Here is a 21,198-nt window from a genome sequence, read left to right on the forward strand (position 1 = left end):
GCAGCAGTGCGTGCGAATGCGTGAGAGCGAGTGAGCTGGCACTATATCATCAGCTGTTTGACACTTGACACGATCGAAAATCGCCTCCTCTCGCTCTCTCTCTCTCTTGCTCACCCGCCCCCTCTCCTCTCTCCTCACACCCTCTCTTCTTTTTATTATTTTCTGAATTCGAGTTTATGTGTGATTTTGTTTAGCTTATTTATTCAGTGATTAAAAGCTGCTTTCGAACTCTAAAAAAGTGCCAACAAAGCGCTGTGAGAACAAAAACCGAGTGAGAAATTCAAGAGAGCGAAAAGCAGTTAAAGATTTCGGAAAACTGGACTCTTATTTTTAGCCTATACCGAATTTCCCGCTAATCTGTGCCGTTTTCTCTTCCGTTTCTCTTTGCAGCTTCTCAAAAATAGAGTAAATCGCGAGCATAAGCAACCTAAAGTGTTAAACCAAATGTTAGTCTAAGCCTAAAGTGTAAAACTAGTTTAAGACCCAGTAAATAAAAACAAAAACCAAAAAACCCAATAAAACCAATACGCAAACGTGCTAAAACCAGAATTTAAACGCGACTAAACCAAGCGCCCTCAAAAGCCAAACATAAAATCCCATAAAACCAGGATAACCAGCGAAGAAAGAGAGCTCCTGTGAGAAGCTCTCTTTGGCCCCGAAGGAGCAACAATTTCATCCGCACCGTTGTACCGTAACTCGGCAAAATAGCTAAGTCCATTTTGCAGTTCCTTAAAAAGAAAAAGTCCCATCATAGTTCCTCATCCGGCGAGGGCAAGCTACAGGCGCAGTCCAGTTGCGAGGAGGAGGGCGGAGCGGCAGCGGGAGGAGCGGGCGCGGCAGGAGCGGCAGCAGGACCCCCAGCGGACCAGGCTAGCAGTTCCTCAAAGAGTCCCAACATAGTTCCGCATCCGCCCGGTTCGGGAGCGGATTCCGGCGGAGCAGGCACTAGCGGCGGAGGAGGAGGAGGCGCAGCAGCAAGCAGCTCCGGCGACGATCAGGCCCAGGTGTCGGCCAGCGCAACCTTCCGCCTCTCATCGCTAACGGGTACCATCTCCAAGATGGGCAACAACGCCACCACGTCGAACAAGAAGGTCGATGCCGCCGAGACGGTCAAGGAGTTCCTCGAGCAGGCCAAGGAGGAGTTCGAGGACAAGTGGCGCCGCAATCCGACCAACACCGCCGCCCTCGATGACTTTGAGCGGATCAAGACCCTGGGCACCGGGTCCTTTGGTCGCGTCATGATCGTCCAGCACAAACCCACGAAAGACTACTATGCCATGAAGATCCTCGACAAGCAGAAGGTGGTCAAGCTGAAGCAGGTGGAGCACACGCTGAACGAGAAGCGCATCCTGCAGGCCATCCAGTTCCCCTTCCTCGTCTCGCTGCGCTACCACTTTAAGGACAACTCCAATCTCTACATGGTGCTGGAGTACGTCCCGGGTGGCGAGATGTTCTCCCATCTGCGCAAGGTGGGACGCTTCTCGGAGCCGCACTCGCGCTTTTACGCGGCGCAGATCGTGCTGGCCTTCGAGTACCTGCACTACCTGGACCTCATCTACCGTGATCTGAAGCCAGAGAACCTGCTAATCGACTCGCAGGGCTACCTCAAGGTGACGGACTTCGGCTTTGCCAAGCGGGTCAAGGGTCGCACCTGGACGCTGTGCGGCACGCCCGAATACCTGGCCCCGGAGATCATTCTGTCCAAGGGCTACAACAAGGCCGTCGACTGGTGGGCGTTGGGTGTGCTCGTCTACGAAATGGCAGCCGGCTATCCGCCGTTCTTTGCGGATCAGCCGATCCAAATTTACGAGAAGATCGTCTCCGGCAAGGTGCGCTTCCCATCGCACTTTGGCTCCGATCTTAAGGACCTACTGCGCAACCTGCTGCAGGTGGACCTGACCAAGCGCTACGGCAATCTGAAGGCGGGCGTCAATGATATTAAGAACCAAAAGTGGTTCGCCTCCACCGACTGGATTGCGATCTTCCAAAAGAAAATCGAGGCGCCGTTCATTCCGCGGTGTAAGGGTCCCGGCGATACGAGCAATTTCGACGACTACGAGGAGGAGGCGCTGCGGATCTCCAGCACCGAGAAGTGTGCCAAGGAGTTTGCTGAATTCTAGAGGAGCTCTTCGCCAGTCAGCCCAATCCCCTCGTTCTGCAGGCGTCTGCAACTGCAATTGTATCTGCAACTGCTCCTGCTATTGCCACCGCCGTGGCATCGCGGACCACGTCCTCATCGTCGTTGTCGTCGTCTTGTCTATATGTCTACTACTTACAACTACAACAACTGTAACAGCCCCCCACAACACAACAACCACCACATCTGCGTCTATCTATCTGTCTGCATCTACTCCACATCCACACTTTTGCCAACATTGGATTTCTTACCAAACACAACAACTTACATCAACGTAAGTATGCGAGACAATATATGAAACTGTTGGGGGTTTTGCAATTTATAGGCTGAGCTATCAACCTTTCGATCCGAGTGCCTTAGCCTGGCTTAAATAATTTAATTACTAAATCAAAAGACCATTCCAAAGTGTGTCATACTCCTTTGTGTCGATTTTTCACATAGCATCTTATTTTTTAGCTTTTGTAAATATTGTTGACCTAATAAAAATATTTATAATCTAATAATTCAGTTTATTTTCTGTTACATTTCTGTAAATCGCTGTTCCTTTCTTTTTATCACTTTGTAAATATGTAAATTCGTTTTGCTATAGGTATTATTACGCTTTAAAATGGCATAATCAAATAGGCCTTTCATTTAGAAGAAAAACAAGAAAGAACGCTATGGTCGAGTACCTCGACTATCAGATACCCGTTACTCACCTAAAGGGACCAAAGGGAAATGGAGATATGCAAGCAGCAAAGCGAGATTTAAATGCGCCACCTACCGGCGGAAGACAGATTTAAGCATTGTGGGCGTTAGGGTAGGCGTGGCAAATTTTTTTTTGGATCAATCGATAGGCATTGACGAGACCAATACATTTCAGTTAAAATTTTTAATCTAGCATAAAAATTGTGGGCGCCACAGGCTTGGGCGGTTTGTGGGCGTTAGAGTGGGCGTGGCATATTCGCATAACAAACTTGCGCTGCGTACAAGGCTACGGAATCTAAATCTGAAATCCCAATACTCTATCTTTGATAGTTTCCGAGATATCCGCGTTCATACTTACGATTTTTTGACGTTTGTGGGCGGTTTGTGGGCGTTAAAGTGGGCGTGGCAAACTTTTTTTTAAGTCAATCGATAGGTATTGATGAGAACAATTCATTTCAGTTTAAATTTTTACTCTAGCATCAAAACTGTAGGAGCCACAGTTTTGGGCGGTTTGTGGGCGTTAGAGTGGGCGTGGCACTCTACTGAAACAAACTTGCGCTGCGTAAGAAGCTCAGGAATCTGCTCGCCAAATCTCAATAGCCTAGCTCTCATAGTTTCCAAGATCTCAGCGTTCATCCGGACAGACGGACAGACGGACAGACGGACAGACGGACAGACGGACAGACGGACAGACGGACAGACGGACAGACGGACATGGCTAGATCGACTCGGCTAGTGATCCTGATCAAGAATATATATACTTTATGGGGTCGGAAACGCTTCCTTCTGCCTGTTACATACTTTCCGACGAATCTAGTATACCCTTTTACTCTACGAGTAACGGGTATAATTACGATTGACATCCAGAGATGTATAGGGAAAGTCAAGATCCTTATTTATTATGCCATATATCAATCTGCAAATTCACACAGAAGGCTATTTCTCACTATTTGCCGAATGGGATATTTATCTATTGACTGTATTCCGTACTTTCTTCGGTAACGATTCGCGATGGAGAAGGGTATTCAGGGCAAGGGTATTCCAGGTTTGTTTTTGTTTTGACTTTAGCTTTAGAGAGATTGATGGACGAGCGGCTTGATTGATTGATTGCTTTCAGTGGAATGTTTTTGCTTGTTCTAGAGGGAGCCGCAAAGTGAGTGCCAGAGAGTTGATTATGAGACAAAGGCATTTCAGCTCGTCCGTCAATTGTTCTGCCCGCGACAGTTGCTCGAACACGGAATTCTTTTAATTAGTTTCCCTCGGTGACTTGGCTTATATACAAAACTCGGATGCGGCTGCTGTCCCTACGTGATGTTTTTCGAGTACGAAAACAGTCGAGCATGACCACTACTTACTCAGAGCCGAACCCCCAAAGGTCTATGTCCGTAATGTCCGTAAACATCGAATCATTGATTGCACCAAGCGTCAGAATGCCATCGTAAACGCAAACTGTAACAACTGGTTGTAATTCATTAGGGTCTAATCTTCTTAACTAGACAACTGATAGTAACAATGCAAACCAATTACGTTCAAAGGAATTCTTTGTGATTTAAGTAAATTTACACAGAAGTTAAGGGTTGTAAATTCTATATTCGTTAAATATGCATTAATGTTGAGAGTCTAGTGATAAAGCCTTTTTAAGCCTTTTCCACTCAACTTTTCTCTGGGTTCTATCTCTTTTTGGCTTTAATTAAATGGCGAATAAGCTTTCCCATTTTTAATTTCCTGGGACTCCCACAGTTTTCACAGAAATTTAGTCATTCATACTTGACCCATTTGAAAAGCTAGAAAGAAGGGGAGAGAAAGCCATGAATAATGTCAAAGCAAAGCGCAGTAAAAGAAATATATCTTTTATTTTATGAATTGTACCCCGTTTCTTTTTTTCCTATTGCGTGTCCGTTGGCCATTACCGAAATTGTGTTTCTTTTATCAAAGCCAGAACGCTGCTGGTAATTAATAAATTATAATAAGTTTTACGTCCAAACATCAAGAGCAAAACAAAACCAAGAGCTGCGTGCGAAAGCCGCATAAAGTTTAGAAATTGTGGAAATGTGAAAAACTAACTAACTAACAGAAACTTAATCAAGATGAGTTTTTCTAAATTCTGGGGAAATGCTTTGGTGGTCATGCAGCAACTATATTCCATGGCAGATCAAAGGGGAAAATGTCCAAATATATGCGGTAATCGTCGACCATGACCTTGCCCCGACCTTTGGCCTAGCCCCAAAAAGAGTTGTGTGGATTCTCCAAGCTATCTATGTATGTTTCTCCTCCGATTCCCTTGTATTTCCATGCGACATGTGTCGTCTATACTTTTATTGGCACCAATTATAATCATTTTGTTGCTTTTTTCTGCCAGCTGTCTGCTTGAGAAGGCCATCAATCATTTGTTTTGGGCCAAGTCAATTAGACTCCGTAGTCATGGGTACTAAGTACCGGGCATTAGGTTTACTTATTTACATTAACTTGACGGCTTTTCTGATTGTTTATCAATTCTCAGGAGGTGGGCAGAGCGGTGGAGGAGTGGGCATCGCTATCGGGAGAGAATCCAGCTGGGAGTGGGGTGATTGGGAGGCACGCCCTAGTCTACGATTTTCACTGATAAGCTAATTAAACTTTTGCTATGGCCTAGGCAACAAGCTAAAGGTTTCTGCCTCTACAGTAGGGACTCTTTGAGAAAAATAGGAAGCAGACTAAGTAAAAACAAAATAATATCCTTATTAAATCGACCAATTAAAGTAAAATAAATATTTATAATCTCTTCTTAAGGAGAGCTTTCTCTCTCACAAAGATATTATTATTTTACGAAATGTTGGCTTGTTTAAAATAAATGAAATTGATAATTTTCTAAGATTATAATAAGAATGCAAATGGAATTGGCAAAATCACTCCTACGAATTTTTTTGTTGGTCAAATTGCATACAAAACTATAGTGTTTTGTGGAAAATTATTTCTATAAGCCATAAAGCTTATTAACTAAATTTATGTATTTGCCAAAATGAAGGCTGATTAAATTTTCGTTGAATAAAACCCAGTTTTTGAGGCGTATCTCCTCTTTTAATAACTTGATTGTACTGTAAGTCTGCTTGCTTCTGGCATTTTGAAGACATTTGGAGCACATTGGAGCCAAAGTTCAGCTCCCAGCTGGATGTCGCTGAGCAAACTTGTTCTCAGAAGTGCTGCAACATGGTCTCGACACGCATTCGTCGTGCTCCAATAAGCACCTAGACCAAGCCAAGTTTAGCAGTCAGCCAGCCAGCGAGTCAGTTTGGCGGTGGTTGAAACACACAAAGAATGCAACTGCCAACGCGCTTGTGAATCTGAGACGTTGTCTGGCCAATTTTGGGCTGATTGTGGAGGAGGTGGCGGGGGAGAACGGGGGCTTGGTTTGGTTTGGTGGATCGCAGACAGCCGGAGACCAACCGACTAGGCCGGGCAGCCTTGTAACAGTGCCCTCAAATCGAGCTTTTGCCATCACGCACGCGCTGCAACTGCGGCCAAGCCAAGTAAATGGCGGTAGCAACAATAACCCAGAGATACCAAGACAATGGTCGTAAAGCGGAGAAAGCAATTAAATCAACGGGCGGGGGAAACCCCGGATTTTTCCGAGTAGTCAATAAGATAAATGGTGCTGGTTCCCCCGGTGACCAACTCCATTTTCATTCCAGAAGGCAGGACACTAAAAGAAATAGTGCTTCACTGGAAAAAAATGTAAGGTGTTGTTGAGACTATAATTAATGTAAAGGTATAACTGTGTGTACGAAATTAATTTTTTTTTTTAAATATAGGTAAATGGTAATATATAATTGCCATTTAAACAGGGAATAAATAAACAAGTAAATAAATATTATTTAAAAATTTATTTGTATTAAATTTTATCATTATTGCAAATTCCGACTAATTTTTTAGCACTTAGAAGTACTTATTTTATTTATTAGAAAAATAAAAAATATATAATCATTGATGTATTACATATTTTGCAGTTTTTTCTGAGTAATCTTTAAAAGATTGACTGGTTTGTACTTCATTTTAATGTTTTTTTACAACTCAAGTAAAACTTTTTAAATGAGATAAACTAAAAAAGTTGTTTATTTATTAAATGTTTTAATTTATCGTAATTTTTTTCCGTGTAATCTGTAAGAGACTGACTGGTTTTTACTTTATTTAAATGTTATTTTACAATTCAAGTATTACTTTTTAAAAAACAAACCAAAAAAGTTTGTTTTTATTTATTAATGGTTTTAATTTATCGTAATTTTTTTCTGTGTAATCTGCAAGAGACTGACTGACTGAGTCAACGCGACGTATGAGCAATATGCAAAGGAAGCACATCCAGAAAAAGAGCGAAAAAGAAGGCAAAGCAAAGCTCAAATTGTATTTTCGTTTTCATACGCATCAAGAATAAATTAAACGATTTCTGCCTTTGCCTTAATTGTGTTTGTTGATTTTGTTAACTTTTTCGCTTCGTTTCATTTCGTTTGGTTTGGTTTGGTTTTTCCGTCTCACTTTTGCAAACTGGTTTCAGTCTGTCTTTTGGGGCTCCCTAGCCCCCTGGGACCCCTGCGATCCCCTTTGAAAATGTTAGGAGCGGCAGTCGCCGAATGCAGGCTATAAAAAACATTTAAATTGAGACAGCCACAGCGAGGCAAACTGGCAAAATCATTTAAATAACGCACACGTCGGCGGCAGCTTCGTTCGCCATGTTGTGCTCGTTTTAATTTTTTGCCTTTTTTTCACGTCTTTTTCCCTCTGTTTCATTTGTGCAATTATTTTCGTCGTTTTGCTTTCAAAATTGTAGTCGCTGTTTATTTATTTTCGCTACTCTTTCCCTAGTACGATAATACGTTCTTGTGGAATGCGAGGGCAAATTGTGTTTTCGGTGCGAGAGAAGGGGACTGCGACCCCATAAACTATATGTTCTCGATCAGGATCGGTGCATGTGGATCATAGCTTTTCCGGTCACTCAATTGTTTGTCTTTTCTTTTATTGATCTGGGTTCCGATATTCTGTTTTTCTTAGAATGTATCTTATTTTTGGATGTCGTGTTTATTAGATTAACTAATTTAATCTATATAAAATATATACAACCGGTCAACTTTTTTCTCACAGAACATTCAAGAACTAATATTATATTTATAACATACATTATATTCCCCATTCGTCTTCAAGTTTATCTTAATTATGGATGTGGGAATAGTTATCGATAAGGTTATCGAACTAAATTTTTCTAAATAAATACAACCGCTAAACATTGTCGCGCTATTGTATTTCTTGAAAAACAGTCAGGAAAATAAGTGTATTTATTATATTCGATCTAGAATACTTATAAACCTTTTAGTTCAAATAGCACACTGTTACGTCCTAGAACTTGTATGCATTTTATATTTTTTTTATTTTTCTTCAATCCAATCTTTCCACTTGATTAGAGCGCATCTAATGTTCGAGGTACATGTTTTTACACGTTCTTATGCGGTGTGTATCTGTGAGATAAACGCGAACTTTTTTAGTCATCCCTCCCCCTTAACGCCTGCCATTCCATCTGTCCGACTGTCCCGCACAGTAACCAGCAATTTTCATTCAGAATTTATGTGCAAATAAAATAGAATTGAACATGGAAAAACGCTGCACAATGAAAATTGAAATTTTCTGTTTTAGTTTTCGTTTTTATTCCCCAATCCCCGTTGTTTACCGCCCGTTATTTATGGACAGGTGTTATGTACACATGCATTCGACGGAGAGGAATGACTTCATGCTAAAATTTCAGGCGCGACAAAATAAATAGTACAAAATAAAAAGTTTATTACATGTTTCACGTTTATTCGCTATCGATTTTCTGCGAATTGAAAATTCATTGATTCAATTTAGTCTGGGGAAATGTATGTAGTGTGGACTTTCGTTGATAAAAAATGGAAAATTGTGCAAAGCGTACGGGTGGCAAAGCAAACCGACATTGTGGAGTGTTACCCCTTGAGGTCTTATCGGCATGGAATCATTAAAAATACTTATTGACGCCAGTTGTCATATGAGAGAGGTTGTTGCTGTTGACAATGGGCTAGAAAACTAAAACAAAAACTTGGGCATAAGCTAAGACCAAACAACAGCTGGCTGGTTGGGCGATATGAACGAAGACGAGATAGAGCAAACAAAGAGAGTTATTAGATTCATATTTATGCGGTTCCCCGCTCCATAGTTTTTTCCAACTTTTTCCCCAAGTTTCTCAGCATTTCTGGTTGGCACGACAGTGTTTTTTCTTTTTTAATTTCTGTTGTTTGGTTTTCTTTGGAAATGGGTTAAGAATATGCACCCCATGCGACGTAGGTCTGTGATAAAGTCGGAATAGTTTGGTGTGCCAGTTTCTGCAAGTTACATCATCGTCATCGCTTCGATGCATTCATTTCCATGTGTCCTGATAACAAAGACCACAAAATAACAGACGCTTTATTGACTCCCCATCTGAAAACCTTTCACATAGACCTACATATATTTTCCCTCTGACGGCTAACACACAATTACAGCTATAGTCGTGCGTCTAATTGAATTTGATAAAAACCAGGCACAGGAATACAATTAGAATGCGGTGCTGGTGGGGGCCACTGTCTCTTTCCCGCAAATTCAATACAATTGACATGTAATCAATAATAATTGTTGTTGTTGCTGCTGGGCTGACATTGAAAGAGGGCGGCTGTCGAGGGGGCGTGGTGGGGTGGGGGGCATTAGAGGCCAGGTGCTAGGTGGCCGCAAATAAATGAATTTATTTTTTTTTCTGCCCAGCTCTCTTTGCCTTTGCTCACGCAAGGCGTAATTATTGATTAATTATTTGTGCGGGTTTTTGTGCCTTTTATTTCTTAAACACTTACCCACAAAGAGCTACACCAAACAAAACGTGGGGTGGGGGGTGAAAGGTCTGCACTTGAACCTTTTTTCCTTTGCCATTTTTCTTTCTTTTTGCCTTAATTGAATCATCAATCTCTTGTGTGACAAAACACTTTACCCCGCCTTCGTTTATTAAGGTTTCTTACTCTTTTCTGTGCTTGCTGCCTTTAATATATTCTTTATTTTCTATGTGCTCAATTTAATTGGGTTAATACGTATGGAAAGGCTTTCGGACTCAGCTGACGTCATTTGCGTACGATCGGGTCAGTTGCTTGACATTTTCTAATCACTCATAAACAATTGCCAAGGTGTCCTTGACCTATAGAGTCATGTGCAATATTAGAAGTACAACCCCTCCCACATTTCCATCCCCCTGGCAATTTCATGCTGCGTTAGTCGCAGCAGTTAACACTCGAAGGCCATCCGCTGATAATTTAACTAATTCTATGCACTCACCTTGGACAAACGATGGCTGGCACAACATGACGTATACGCAACACGTTTGCATATATTACGCATACGCAATGTGGTCGCGATTAAAGCCGCCAAGTGTTGGCTTTGTCCTCAGCTGCTGGTGTCGAATGCTGCCAGCAGCAGATAAATGTAATTACTGTCTTATCATAATTACGAGTGAAAAGAGAGCAGAGAAGAGATAATAATGGGAAAGTAACCAAAGGGATGTAGGAAATGGTAGAAGGGAGTGTGGGGGCGAAAAAAAAAGTAATGACGATGGATGGCGATGGGTTAGCTCATCGCTCATACGCCCAAGTGCAATCCACACACACACATACACGAAGCCAAACAGCTTCCCACTGAATTTTCCGACCCACTCGTAGCCCCCTCTCCCCCCGTTGTCGCCCCTCCACTTGCATATTTCAGTGTTGTTGCTGCCCCGTAGTTGTTTCAAATTTTAATTTTATTTTATTGCAGAGCACAAATTGTGTGCCATGTCGCCGGCGGCGCTGTTGCGTGTAAGCCCCCTGTCCACCCTCGTCCTCCCCCTGCTTTATCACCAGTGGCTTCCTTGGCCTGTGCGGGGGCGTGCGACCAGCGAGGGTTGATTAAAAAGTAGTGCAAAGCCCAGTTTATGGGCCATTTGATTCCAATCTTTTACGGATATTGTGCGAACTTTATCCTCTGCTTTGACACTAAGTTATAGATACATATATAGTTGGTTTAAAACATATCAAATTGGTCAACGATGTATCAGATTATGTACAAACGTTATAAATTAATTTAAGTAATGTACACTATTTTATTAAAAAATAAAATTTTTAATTTAGAAATGACATCTATAACTAAATTCTTATTTATTATAATTTATACGTTATAAGTTAGTCAAAGTACATAGCATATAACAAATTAGGAATTCAAAAAGTTTGGATAATTAAGTTCTAATTTCAAGTTCTTAATAGCCATTTAACACTTGCTTATAGACCTATTTTAAGAAGTCATGCCAACCCACATAATATAAGTGAACATGTACATATGTTTGGTAAATAAAAAACCCAAATACTCTTACATTAAACAGTTTTATAACTAAGACCCTCACTTGCTAAGATAATGCTTTTAGAATATTAGAAAGAAAATAAAGCTTTTTTTTAAGGAATGTTTTGTATAACTCACAGGTTTTTTGAGTGAATAAACTAGCACAAACACATCAATCAAAAGGTTAAAGCTATAACATTTTTAATATATATTTTGTTTTTATGTTTATTTTTTTTAGGATAATTGAATGAGTTATGTTTAACCTTAAATGCACATTGAAGATATTTTTATTTGCCTAGAGTATTTCCAATATAAACTATAAGATCGGCCAACGGTAGTAGGTGCGTTAGTGTGTAATGTTAATTGCCATCATGCGCGCGCAAGACAAGTTGAGTCTTTTAATGGCCACCTCTCAACCCTGGAACGACCCCCTCTCCTACGCCTTCCCTGCGGGCACCAGTTGACCCGGCCCCGGCAATCCCTTCTGCCCATCCTGGCCAGCCTGCCCCATCTTGCCCCTGGCCTTTAATTACTTTCGTAGTTAATTTTGTTACAACAAAAAAGCGACAGTGGCGGCAGCAAAAACGGTGACAATGTCATTGCAAAAATTGAAATTTGCTTTTAATTTGCGCTTCTGTGTTGTCGGCCCATCAGCTTTCGTAGTCCCCAATCCTCCCCCTTGGTCCCTGAACCCGCTGCCCCCGCTCCGCCTCCTTCCGCTTGTCATGTTTCCGTTTCCTGTTCGTTTCATTTCAATTCGTTTCGTTGACATTTTCTTTCGACTCGGTGAAAATGTGAAAATGTGAAATGCAGAGGAGAATAATATACGTGAAATTTTCATTTTAATTGATTTGTCTTGAGGGCCGGCATCGATTTTCCCTTCTTTGTGTGGCCTCATCCTCGCCTTTTCCCACTTTTCCGCTTTTCCTGCCCTATCACGATGTCTGCCCGCTTTCGCTTGGCATGAAAATTGATTTGATTTCAAAGCCAAAAAGTTTATTGACATTAGATACGGCGAGAGAGCCTCTATCCATTTATTTACTTTACTCGCCCAATGGCCCAAAACTTTTCCACACTTTGATTTACGAGCGGTGGCCAAGTATCGATGGGAGGGCGCCTCGATAGCTCGATAATTGGCATGCCGATCCCCACTCGCATTCCAATTCTGTGTTCTTTCACTCGCCAATTTTCTTTTCCCTCCTCCCCCTTTATTTTCCCATTGCATTTGTTTTGTTATTAAACAAAGTTGAGGGTTCAAAGCGAGTGTCTGGATTTGAGTTTGACCAGAACTGAATTGGAAACAACAAAAGCGGCGAATGTGAATTGCAAATTGCAGATCTCCTTTATTTGGCGTTTATTGAACTCGGAGTCGGTGCAAGTCGAACGTTCCCCTGATTGACCAGTGACGAAGTCCAAGGGAAACCGTCGGAGGGCATTCAAGTGGAAGAGCGAAATGGTTAAGCTGGAAGCATTTGAAAGGAATTTATATTAAGGGGATTTTTTCCAATTAGGGAGAGAAGAAAAAAGAGTTTCATATGTAACCGTCTAATTGATGTGCTGAACTTTGACATTTTCTCATCTCAGTTATTTTGTGTGTCTCTGAACTGCTCGCATTTTTAACTAATTTTCCAAGAAAAACATTCTGTAATTGATGTGTTCAACAAGTCCGGAGTCATAAGTCAAATTGGTTCTTCATTCAAAGGATGTGAGATATGGGAAAAAATTTTTTGCAATCAATACGAGCTAATTAAGTGTGCTGAGTCTTGGCAGAGTTCCTCGAATCAACTTTTATTAACTCTATTCCCCTTGGTAATATTGGGTTTACAAGATTTCCCAGAAATAAGTCAACTCAAAATCGTGTTTGCCATATGATGTCAATATCCAAATTATTGACTTTTAAGGAGTATACATTTCAAATAAACTACTAAATAAAACGCATTTAAAACAAACGTACTGACTCCAAATTTATGAAATTCAAGAGAAATACATTTTTCGAGTGTGCAATTTAAAGGCAGAGTAAAGCAGTTGATGATGTGTTCAGATGTTAGGAACGAGCTGAAGATTGCTGACATAGTTTTCGACTTTGGTCTCGTTAGTTCTACCTTTTCCTACGTGTGTGCTTAGTGTTCTGTGCATTTTAGAAAAGGCCAAACGACGGCGACCTGGGACTAAAAGCAAAAAACAGGGACTGGGACTGGGACAACGACACATTCCATTTCTGCCGCCCATATAGTAAAAGCTGTGTCGGTTCCCTTGCCTCCAGCCTTTGAATATTTGATGGCTACCCAACACAGACTGCATTTTAAAAATGCGTAATTACCGACAAGGGAAACGCGGCAACTGACTTCTTGCCAGACTTACTTACCTGAATGTGGAAGCTCGATTGTAGGATTTTTCGGAGTGAGTCAGTCAGTCGAATGGTCGAGTTTTTCGAGGCAAATGAATGAGCTAACTATAAATAAAGTGAAAAATCGTGAATGGTATTTTTACGCCATTTGTATGTGGGTGGCCTGCAATATTTATAAGCCTCGAAATATGTAAATAACTTGTGTAACAAAAGGAAAGATACAAAAGAGGTTTGGGAGTGGAGTATCGGAGAGTATTTTTCAGGAGTTTTTAGGGCAAGGCATTGAAGCGACAGAAACAGCAGCTGGTCGAACACAATTTTCATAATATTTTCCTAGATATACATCTCGGTGAAATATGTTCATTTATAGATTGTATATGCATCTACTTATATATCTAAAGATATTTTCGTCTTGTCCACTGTGGTTGTCTTGCTTTTTGGCTGATTTATTGAAATGGTTTCGTCTTTTGCGCCAAGCTGTGAAGAGGCTGAATCAAGAGAAATATCTTCTTATATAAATTAATTTATTTTTCATATGATTTAAGTATCCGCGTTTTTTCTTATTCCCGTTCGTTATAAATAAATATATTTTGATTGTTCTTTTTGGCAACATTTTTGTCATTGCGTGGAGGTCAAATGTGTTGCCAAGATTTCACCTGCCACCATTCCATTTTGTATTTTCTAGCTGGGCCCTCCTCAAACCCATTCAACTGAGTTCTCAGACAAGTTTGAAGCTCTCGGAAAACTTGTTACACCAAATGAGTTCTCAGATTTGTTCGAGGCAACTTTGAATGTTTTATGCAAGAAAGAGATTTTATGAATATTTCAGTGGTTCCATCTCTCGTGCACTTTTCAAGCCTTTATAGTTTCTCATATCAATAATAAATAGGTTTACTTTCCTTACATTAAAGTTGGGTATTTTTCGGGGGGAACTTCAAGGGCAGCCTCGATCGCTGGATGGGTGAAAGTTGCGTCAATTGGTTTTGTTACTTGGCTCACGTAATGTACCTCCTCCCTTCCCCCCTTTGCAATCGCTTGTTGGCCATAATTGTTCGGTTTTTGGCCTTATGTAATTCGAGACAATGGCAGACAAAAGATCTCTTGTAAATTCAATGCCAAACTCCACCAACTCACATACGATACCTTAGCTGGGTACACTGCACTGCACCTCTCCGGTTTCGGATACCCGAACGTGTGTATCTCTATCTATACGGCTATAGGGCTACCTTTGCGTGGGTGCAGCGGCAGCGATTCAGTGACGCTTTTTGTTTCAGCGATAAAATGCCGTCTGAAAATGTTTTTTATCATGTTATTCTATTTTTTTTGTACTGAGTGAGTGTGTGTTTCGTGTAAGAGATTTAATATAGCACGCTGCTGTGGCCCGCTTACGTCATGGGATGCCCATGGTTGGGGGTGGAGCAGCGAAGCATGTGCCGAGCTGATAAGGCGAAAAATCTATAAAACTTTTAACATGCCAATATGCCCGGGGACATGGGAAAATTTCTCCAGCCCCGCGGGAGTTTTTCCGCTGTCTCGTGGGAGTGGTCTGGTATAAACTGTTCAATTCAAGTGCCAATAGCGCAGTTATCGTTCATCTGCTTGGATGGCCAACAAGCGTCATCAATGGTATCCTGTTTTACAACTTGATATAAGCTTTTTTTGATGGGCCATAAACAGGGTTGAAATACATTTGTTAGTCGCAATGTTAGTAGCTATTAACAAAGTTTGTATACCATCTTAAGAGTCCTAAATTTGTAAAACGGTTTAAAACACAGATAACTTTATTTATTCGCAAAGTTTTTATATTCACTAGCAAATTAACAAGTCCAGTCACCCTCATACGTTCACCCTAGTTCTTTGGTTTCTTAAACTCATAGAAACGGCCTTGACCCAGCTGAATGCCCTCAGCAAGTTGAGAAACTAGAAATAGCCACGAACCAAATTAAACATTTTAAAAGAATCGATTCGCTTTGACTTTCGGTAGTTTTGTGTGCGGAATAAGTTAGCGGGTATGCTTGAGCTTAATTTGATATGCGGCAGAGGTTAAGAAACCCGAGTAGGAAGTACAGTCGGGGCTTCGAGTCAAGGTTGGGTGGCTATGGGACCGGATCGGAAGAAGTCAAAGCCGATCGAGACGAGCTCAATAAATTGTGAATTATGCAAATGCATGCTTGATTGAGTTTGCAGACACAACTAACTCATTTTTTCTTGTCTCTTTCAGCATTTCCCTACGTCTTCAAGTGGGACAGTTTGAGCAAACACAGCCGGAACAATCTTTTCATCTGGGGTGTGAAGCCGAGTGGAAGGACTTGGAAGACGATTTGAAATCCGGATACCGAAACAACAAGATATAAAAACCGATAAAATAATGACTTACACATTAATATTCATTCATAACATATAGCGTATTTAACCACGAGACTACAGATATTTAGTTGTAAACGTAGCTTAGTCTTAACTAAAGAATACAAGAGGAACCGATAAAGAACCAGCAACAAAGCGAAAGTGGAAAAGTAAAGGAAAAGTAAGGAAAAACACAAGAGGAAATCCAGGAGAGTTGTCATCTAAGCCAGGGCTAAAGAATTTCATTTCATTTCGATCGATCCAGATCGGTCACTCAGTCAGCTGCAGCAACAACAAGTTGAGAGTATAAAACGCTTTAATAATTTTTAAATGAAATACAAAAGGTTAAATTTAACACAAAAATTATGGCGCACACAGTGTGCTTGACAAAAAAAAAGCAACATCAACAAGCAAACAAAGAAGCAGGCAAATCTTACGATAAATTAAAGGTGTTATGTGTACGGGAAAGAGCAGAAACGAGTTGAAGCCCGCAGAAAAACCAAAAGCAAAAGTCGCCGCCGAATGAGGACACTCGTCGGTGAACCAGGTTGACCAGGTGAACCAGGTGACCACGGGTGACCAGTGAAATCAGCCCGGAGTTGACCAGCCCCACTGGACGCTCTTTTGCCCCCCGCCTTCCCGCTAAGCGAGCTTGAGTTCACGTAGCCCCGACAATTTGGCGTCTTAACCGTAGACATGTCTCTAGATATTTACATATATATATTCGCGTATATAAATGTTGTACAATCAGCGACGACGTGCAACAATAAACCAACCGCCCGCCCCGTAAAACCAGAATCAGAACCACAACTAGAAACATATTCGGGAACCATAATCAGAACATTGTGCTCATAATCCAAGCACCTACAGATATGCGCACTCACTCATAGATAGTTATCCATCCATCCACTAATCGCAAGGAACCACATCAACTACTCAGAACTCTAAAGCAAGTAAAGTAACAACAGCAAGAAACATTTGAAACGCAGCAAGAAATATATAAAGTAAACAAAAAACAAATCTAAATGTTTAACTTTAAGCCACGTAAAACAAAAAGAAAACAAACAAAAAAAAAATCAACTGAAATTTGTGTGTATAAAACGTATAAAACTTAGCATTAATGGAATTAAAGAAGAAGCGGATGCCGAAGATGTCGACGGAGTCATGTCTATATATACACAAAGATTGAAGCATTATACTTACCAAGAGCAGAACAAAGAGAATATCATGTGCTAAGTATAGTAATTTGGAGCAGAGAGAAATGAAGAGGAAAAAGGCAACTATAGCAGTTATATTCAAGTAAATATCGATCGGATATCGGAGTATATTTATTGTTTCGTTATGTGCGGAGGGGTGTGGAAATCGTTTTAATTGCCTGGCCGTAGGAGATATCGAAATCGTTTCCAAGCTACCTTTCATTTTTAATGGCACCTCTCCGTACTCCTTTCCCTGTTATTATTTATTTTTAAAAGTCAAGACTTTTAAATTATGTTGTTGTTGTGAGAAGAGAGATATAAAGAGCGAGAGCAACTCGGGATCGTAATAAATAAAATTAATTTATAAATACTTTTTATGTTTTCTATGATTATTTGTTCAACTAGTTGCGAGACAAAAGTCATAAATAGGCATTAATTAAGCATCTAAATTTAATGGTAAATAAAAGTAAACAAAGCAAAAGAAACCGAAATCAATCGAGTAAGAAGACGATGTTTGTAGCCACGAAATGTTCACATCACAACCAAATTGTCTCCCCTTTATATGAAACATACACATGTTTATGTGTTTCTGACTAGTTTGTTTGAAGAACTATCGGCGATCCTTTGATTTGTGTCCTTTGTCAGTCACCCACACCAAAAAAAAAGAACACACGGACAAAACACATAAGCGTATTCTGAAAATAATCTACGTAGTCTGAGCATAAAAATTTAATGTGGATATATGAAAATAAATATATATATTCGAAACATATGTGCAGTAAGAGAGAGCAGGGAGTCGACCTCTAATTTTGTGCAATTTTTGTTTTGTGTTAGTTAACTTTCTACGGTGGCTGTTGGCACTGTTCTTTAAATGTGCAGATACAGTATCTGAGGAGCTTTACTATCTGACTAACGATTTGAATGCTTTACGTTCTTGTATTAAAGATACCTTATGCACTAATTTGTACTACTTTTAATATATCATCTATCCTTTTTTTACTCCTTAAGCTTCCCCCTCAGTCAAAAAGTTTGTTCGGTTAGGTTAGCCAGAAGAGAGGAAACCTTTTCGTTGTTGTTTCATGTGAGTGCGTGCGAGGTACATATTAACAGAATAAATATATATATGAATACTATATATGTGACAGGAACCAGAACGCAAGATGAGAAAGCAAAATTCAAGTTATTTAATTTAGTTTATACATTTAAGTTTATATAGCAAGTGCATATATATACAAATATATATATATTAAAAAACCAACAAATAAGATGGAAAGTCTTTAAAAAAACAACAAACAAAAACAACCAAACAAACACAACAAACAAGCATACAATAAAAAACAAATTTGCGAAAAGTAAAAGAATTATAAGTAAAATGATGGTTTAAAGAGGAGAGGAGGAGAAACAAGAAAACACAAAGGATAAGAAACAAACAAAGAAAAAAACCAATAAAATGAATTTGAAATCCTTAAAAAATATATACACAAATTGTGGGCGTTCTTATTGAAGCCGTTTTGATGGAGAAACGTCTTGGGGGAGTTGGGAGGTATTGTCATGGCGTTTCAAAGTGAAGCTGGAGATTGGTATTGCTAACAGCTGTCCGTTACCTCGTTTTTGTCTGGCTCAAAGCGCTCCTTAATCGAGTATGTATGCCAATGGAATTTCATGAGCAAATTCCGAAGAGAAAAACATCTGCGCTGCACATTCTTTATTATTACCCCCTTCAATTGCTAGAGGTCTTTCTATAGCTTCAGAACCCTTAGATCCCAGATGGCGTATAAATTAAGTAAAAGTTTATAGAAAATATTTATATTAGACTTTGTACATACAAAATCTATTTATATACTTATTGGTTTCGTGTTTTCTACAGCCAAAACCTTTGTTCCCATTCTCATTATGTAAAAATACCCAAACTACTGGGGTTAATATCTGGCCTAGAATTTCCCTATTACTTTTTCTTATTTTCCAGCTTTGACGAGCTTAAAAACTTAGAAAATCAAAGCAAACAACCATTTTTTATCCACTTCTTGTTTTAATTTCTATATTGCTGGGCAGTTAAGATATGAGCATTTCCCATTTTTATCCGTATCGATTCAAGTTGGTCTGCTTGTTCCATATTGCAAAAGTTTCGGACCCAAAATATAACTTTCGACCAACAAGAAAAACAAAGGAAGCGGCAAATAAGAAAACTCAAAAGGACTGCGGACTGTCAAAAAGTTCTGCATAATTTTTTGGTTTGTTTCGTTTTTCCTTCGCTTCCGATTTTCCACCACATACACCTATGTGTGACACACTTGCCGTCGGCTTTTCCCTTTATATTACACATTTCAGGCCAAAAGCGATGGGAAAATACACAAAAAAAGGAAAATACTGTTTTTATTTGTTTCCTTGATTTTGGCTGCAGACAAATGCTGGCGTGTGTACATGCTATGTGTAGCCCAAACACTCTCGAGCCCAATATATGCATATTTATATCGAGTGTGAGGTTAGGGCGAAGAGGAGACCGAGAGGTGGACGTCCCGCAAGTCTAAGGTTATTTATAGCAACACTTTTCGGCCACGCTCACATTAGCCTCTTTGGCTCCTTGTCCGTGGTTGCTCCTTTCGCCAAGTTTGTCCTTAAGTTGGCCAGGACATGCACGAAAGGACAGTTAAGCAGCTTTTATGATTTGTGTGTGTGCGAGTGTGCCTGGGGCAAGGGAATTTTCTTTTATGCAGGCCAGCGACGTAAAATAATAATTCCCAACATGGCCAACTGAACATCGGAACGGGCTTTGTGTGCGAGACATCAAAGACGAATTTCCCCTATAAATAGACGGCTCAAGACCCCATGGGAATGGGAATCTGGTTCGGGAAATGCGATGAATAGTTGGCGGAAATTCGGCTTAAATTTGATGCAAGAGTTGAAGACAGGTATAATCAAATGCCACTTGGCATTGCGGGTCGTGAAAATTCCAGTTATATAATGGTGTCATGGAAATGCCTTTCAACCAAAAGTATACAAGTGTGCTACAGAAAATACTATAGTGGCTTATTAAAATGTTTTTGATATTAGGTATTATGAACACATACTGATTTAATTAACTGATGCAATTATTATCCAACAATATTAAATCATCTGTTAAATCATTCTTTCAATAATTTGATTTTGAATTAACTTCAAATGCGGTATTATCGTTTACCAGTTAAATGCTTAGGTAATTAACGAAACCTTTGACTTTAAATTATAAATACCAAACTATTATAATTGTATTTGTATTAAATTAGTAATTGCAGTATTTATTATTGGCTTCATAATATTGAGACCCAGAAGCCCTTTCAAGTGGGGTTCACTGTAAATCACCTATCACCACCTCCTCGAGTGGCTGGGTGGATTGTTTTTCTGGCTTGCCTTGCAAAAACCAAAGGGAGAAGAAAGCGAAACGGCTCTTTTCAATGTGTCGCCGTCTTACCAATTAGATTCCCTCCCCACCAGCCATTTCTCCAACCTATTGTGGTTGAGGAAATCTATATGCATGTGGCCTGGTCTTTTTTCTTTTTGTGTGTGCCGTTGTCTGTTTCTGGTCTTTGTTGCCATTTGTGCTGGGCCAGCAAAAGGTGGTTAGCAATTGGATCTGGTAATTGGAAAATAAGTTGAAAATACGTTTTATGAGATGCCAGTAGGAGGAGATTAAAGCGACAAGGACACTGCTGATGTCAGGACTTTTAACCAACCTGGTATAAACAGTGTGCCCCTGGTTAAGCTAGTTTATATGCAAGAATAATTTATTTGAAATATTCGCAAGAACATTTCGGCGCACAAATGAAATGCCCCGCATAATTTATCTGTGCATTTCTAAGACTTAAATTCTATATTAATCACGAAACTATATTTCGGATGGGCAGACTTAAAATTGCCATAAATCGAGCAGAGCATTCCGATGGCGATTGGGCAGCCCATTCCCGTTTCATAAAGCGACTAAATGTATATATATTACCGCAAAGTGCTGGCAGCTGTGCAAACACGTTCCGAGGGCAGGGTACTCAGGGAATGTTGAGGAGAAATGGTGACAGAGGTTGGACACTGGCACGCGTTAATTAAAAGTCTATTCATCAGTCTGAGTTGAGGATAGGAATAGTCAACTTTTAAAT

The 21,198-nt window shown here is 40.1% G+C and overlaps 1 protein-coding gene across 1 annotated transcript; it reads left to right on the plus strand.

Annotated features, from left to right (window-relative positions):
- Positions 1-695: 695 nt before the first annotated feature.
- Positions 696-18,501, plus strand: LOC119546162 (cAMP-dependent protein kinase catalytic subunit 1). Its single transcript, XM_037852281.1, has 2 exons — positions 696-2,411; positions 15,754-18,501. The coding sequence occupies exon 1, from the start codon at positions 1,059-1,061 to the stop codon at positions 2,118-2,120; it is 1,062 nt and encodes a 353-aa protein (XP_037708209.1). The 5' UTR covers positions 696-1,058; the 3' UTR covers positions 2,121-2,411; positions 15,754-18,501.
- Positions 18,502-21,198: the final 2,697 nt, after the last annotated feature.

Source organism: Drosophila subpulchrella, chromosome 2L (assembly GCF_014743375.2).
Source record: "Drosophila subpulchrella strain 33 F10 #4 breed RU33 chromosome 2L, RU_Dsub_v1.1 Primary Assembly, whole genome shotgun sequence".
NCBI lineage: Eukaryota > Metazoa > Arthropoda > Insecta > Diptera > Drosophilidae > Drosophila > Drosophila subpulchrella.

Excerpts from the sequence above, each read along its gene's own strand:
- LOC119546162 (XM_037852281.1), top strand. The coding sequence starts at position 1,059 with ATGGGCAACAACGCCACCACGTCGAACAAGAAGGTCGATGCCGCCGAG.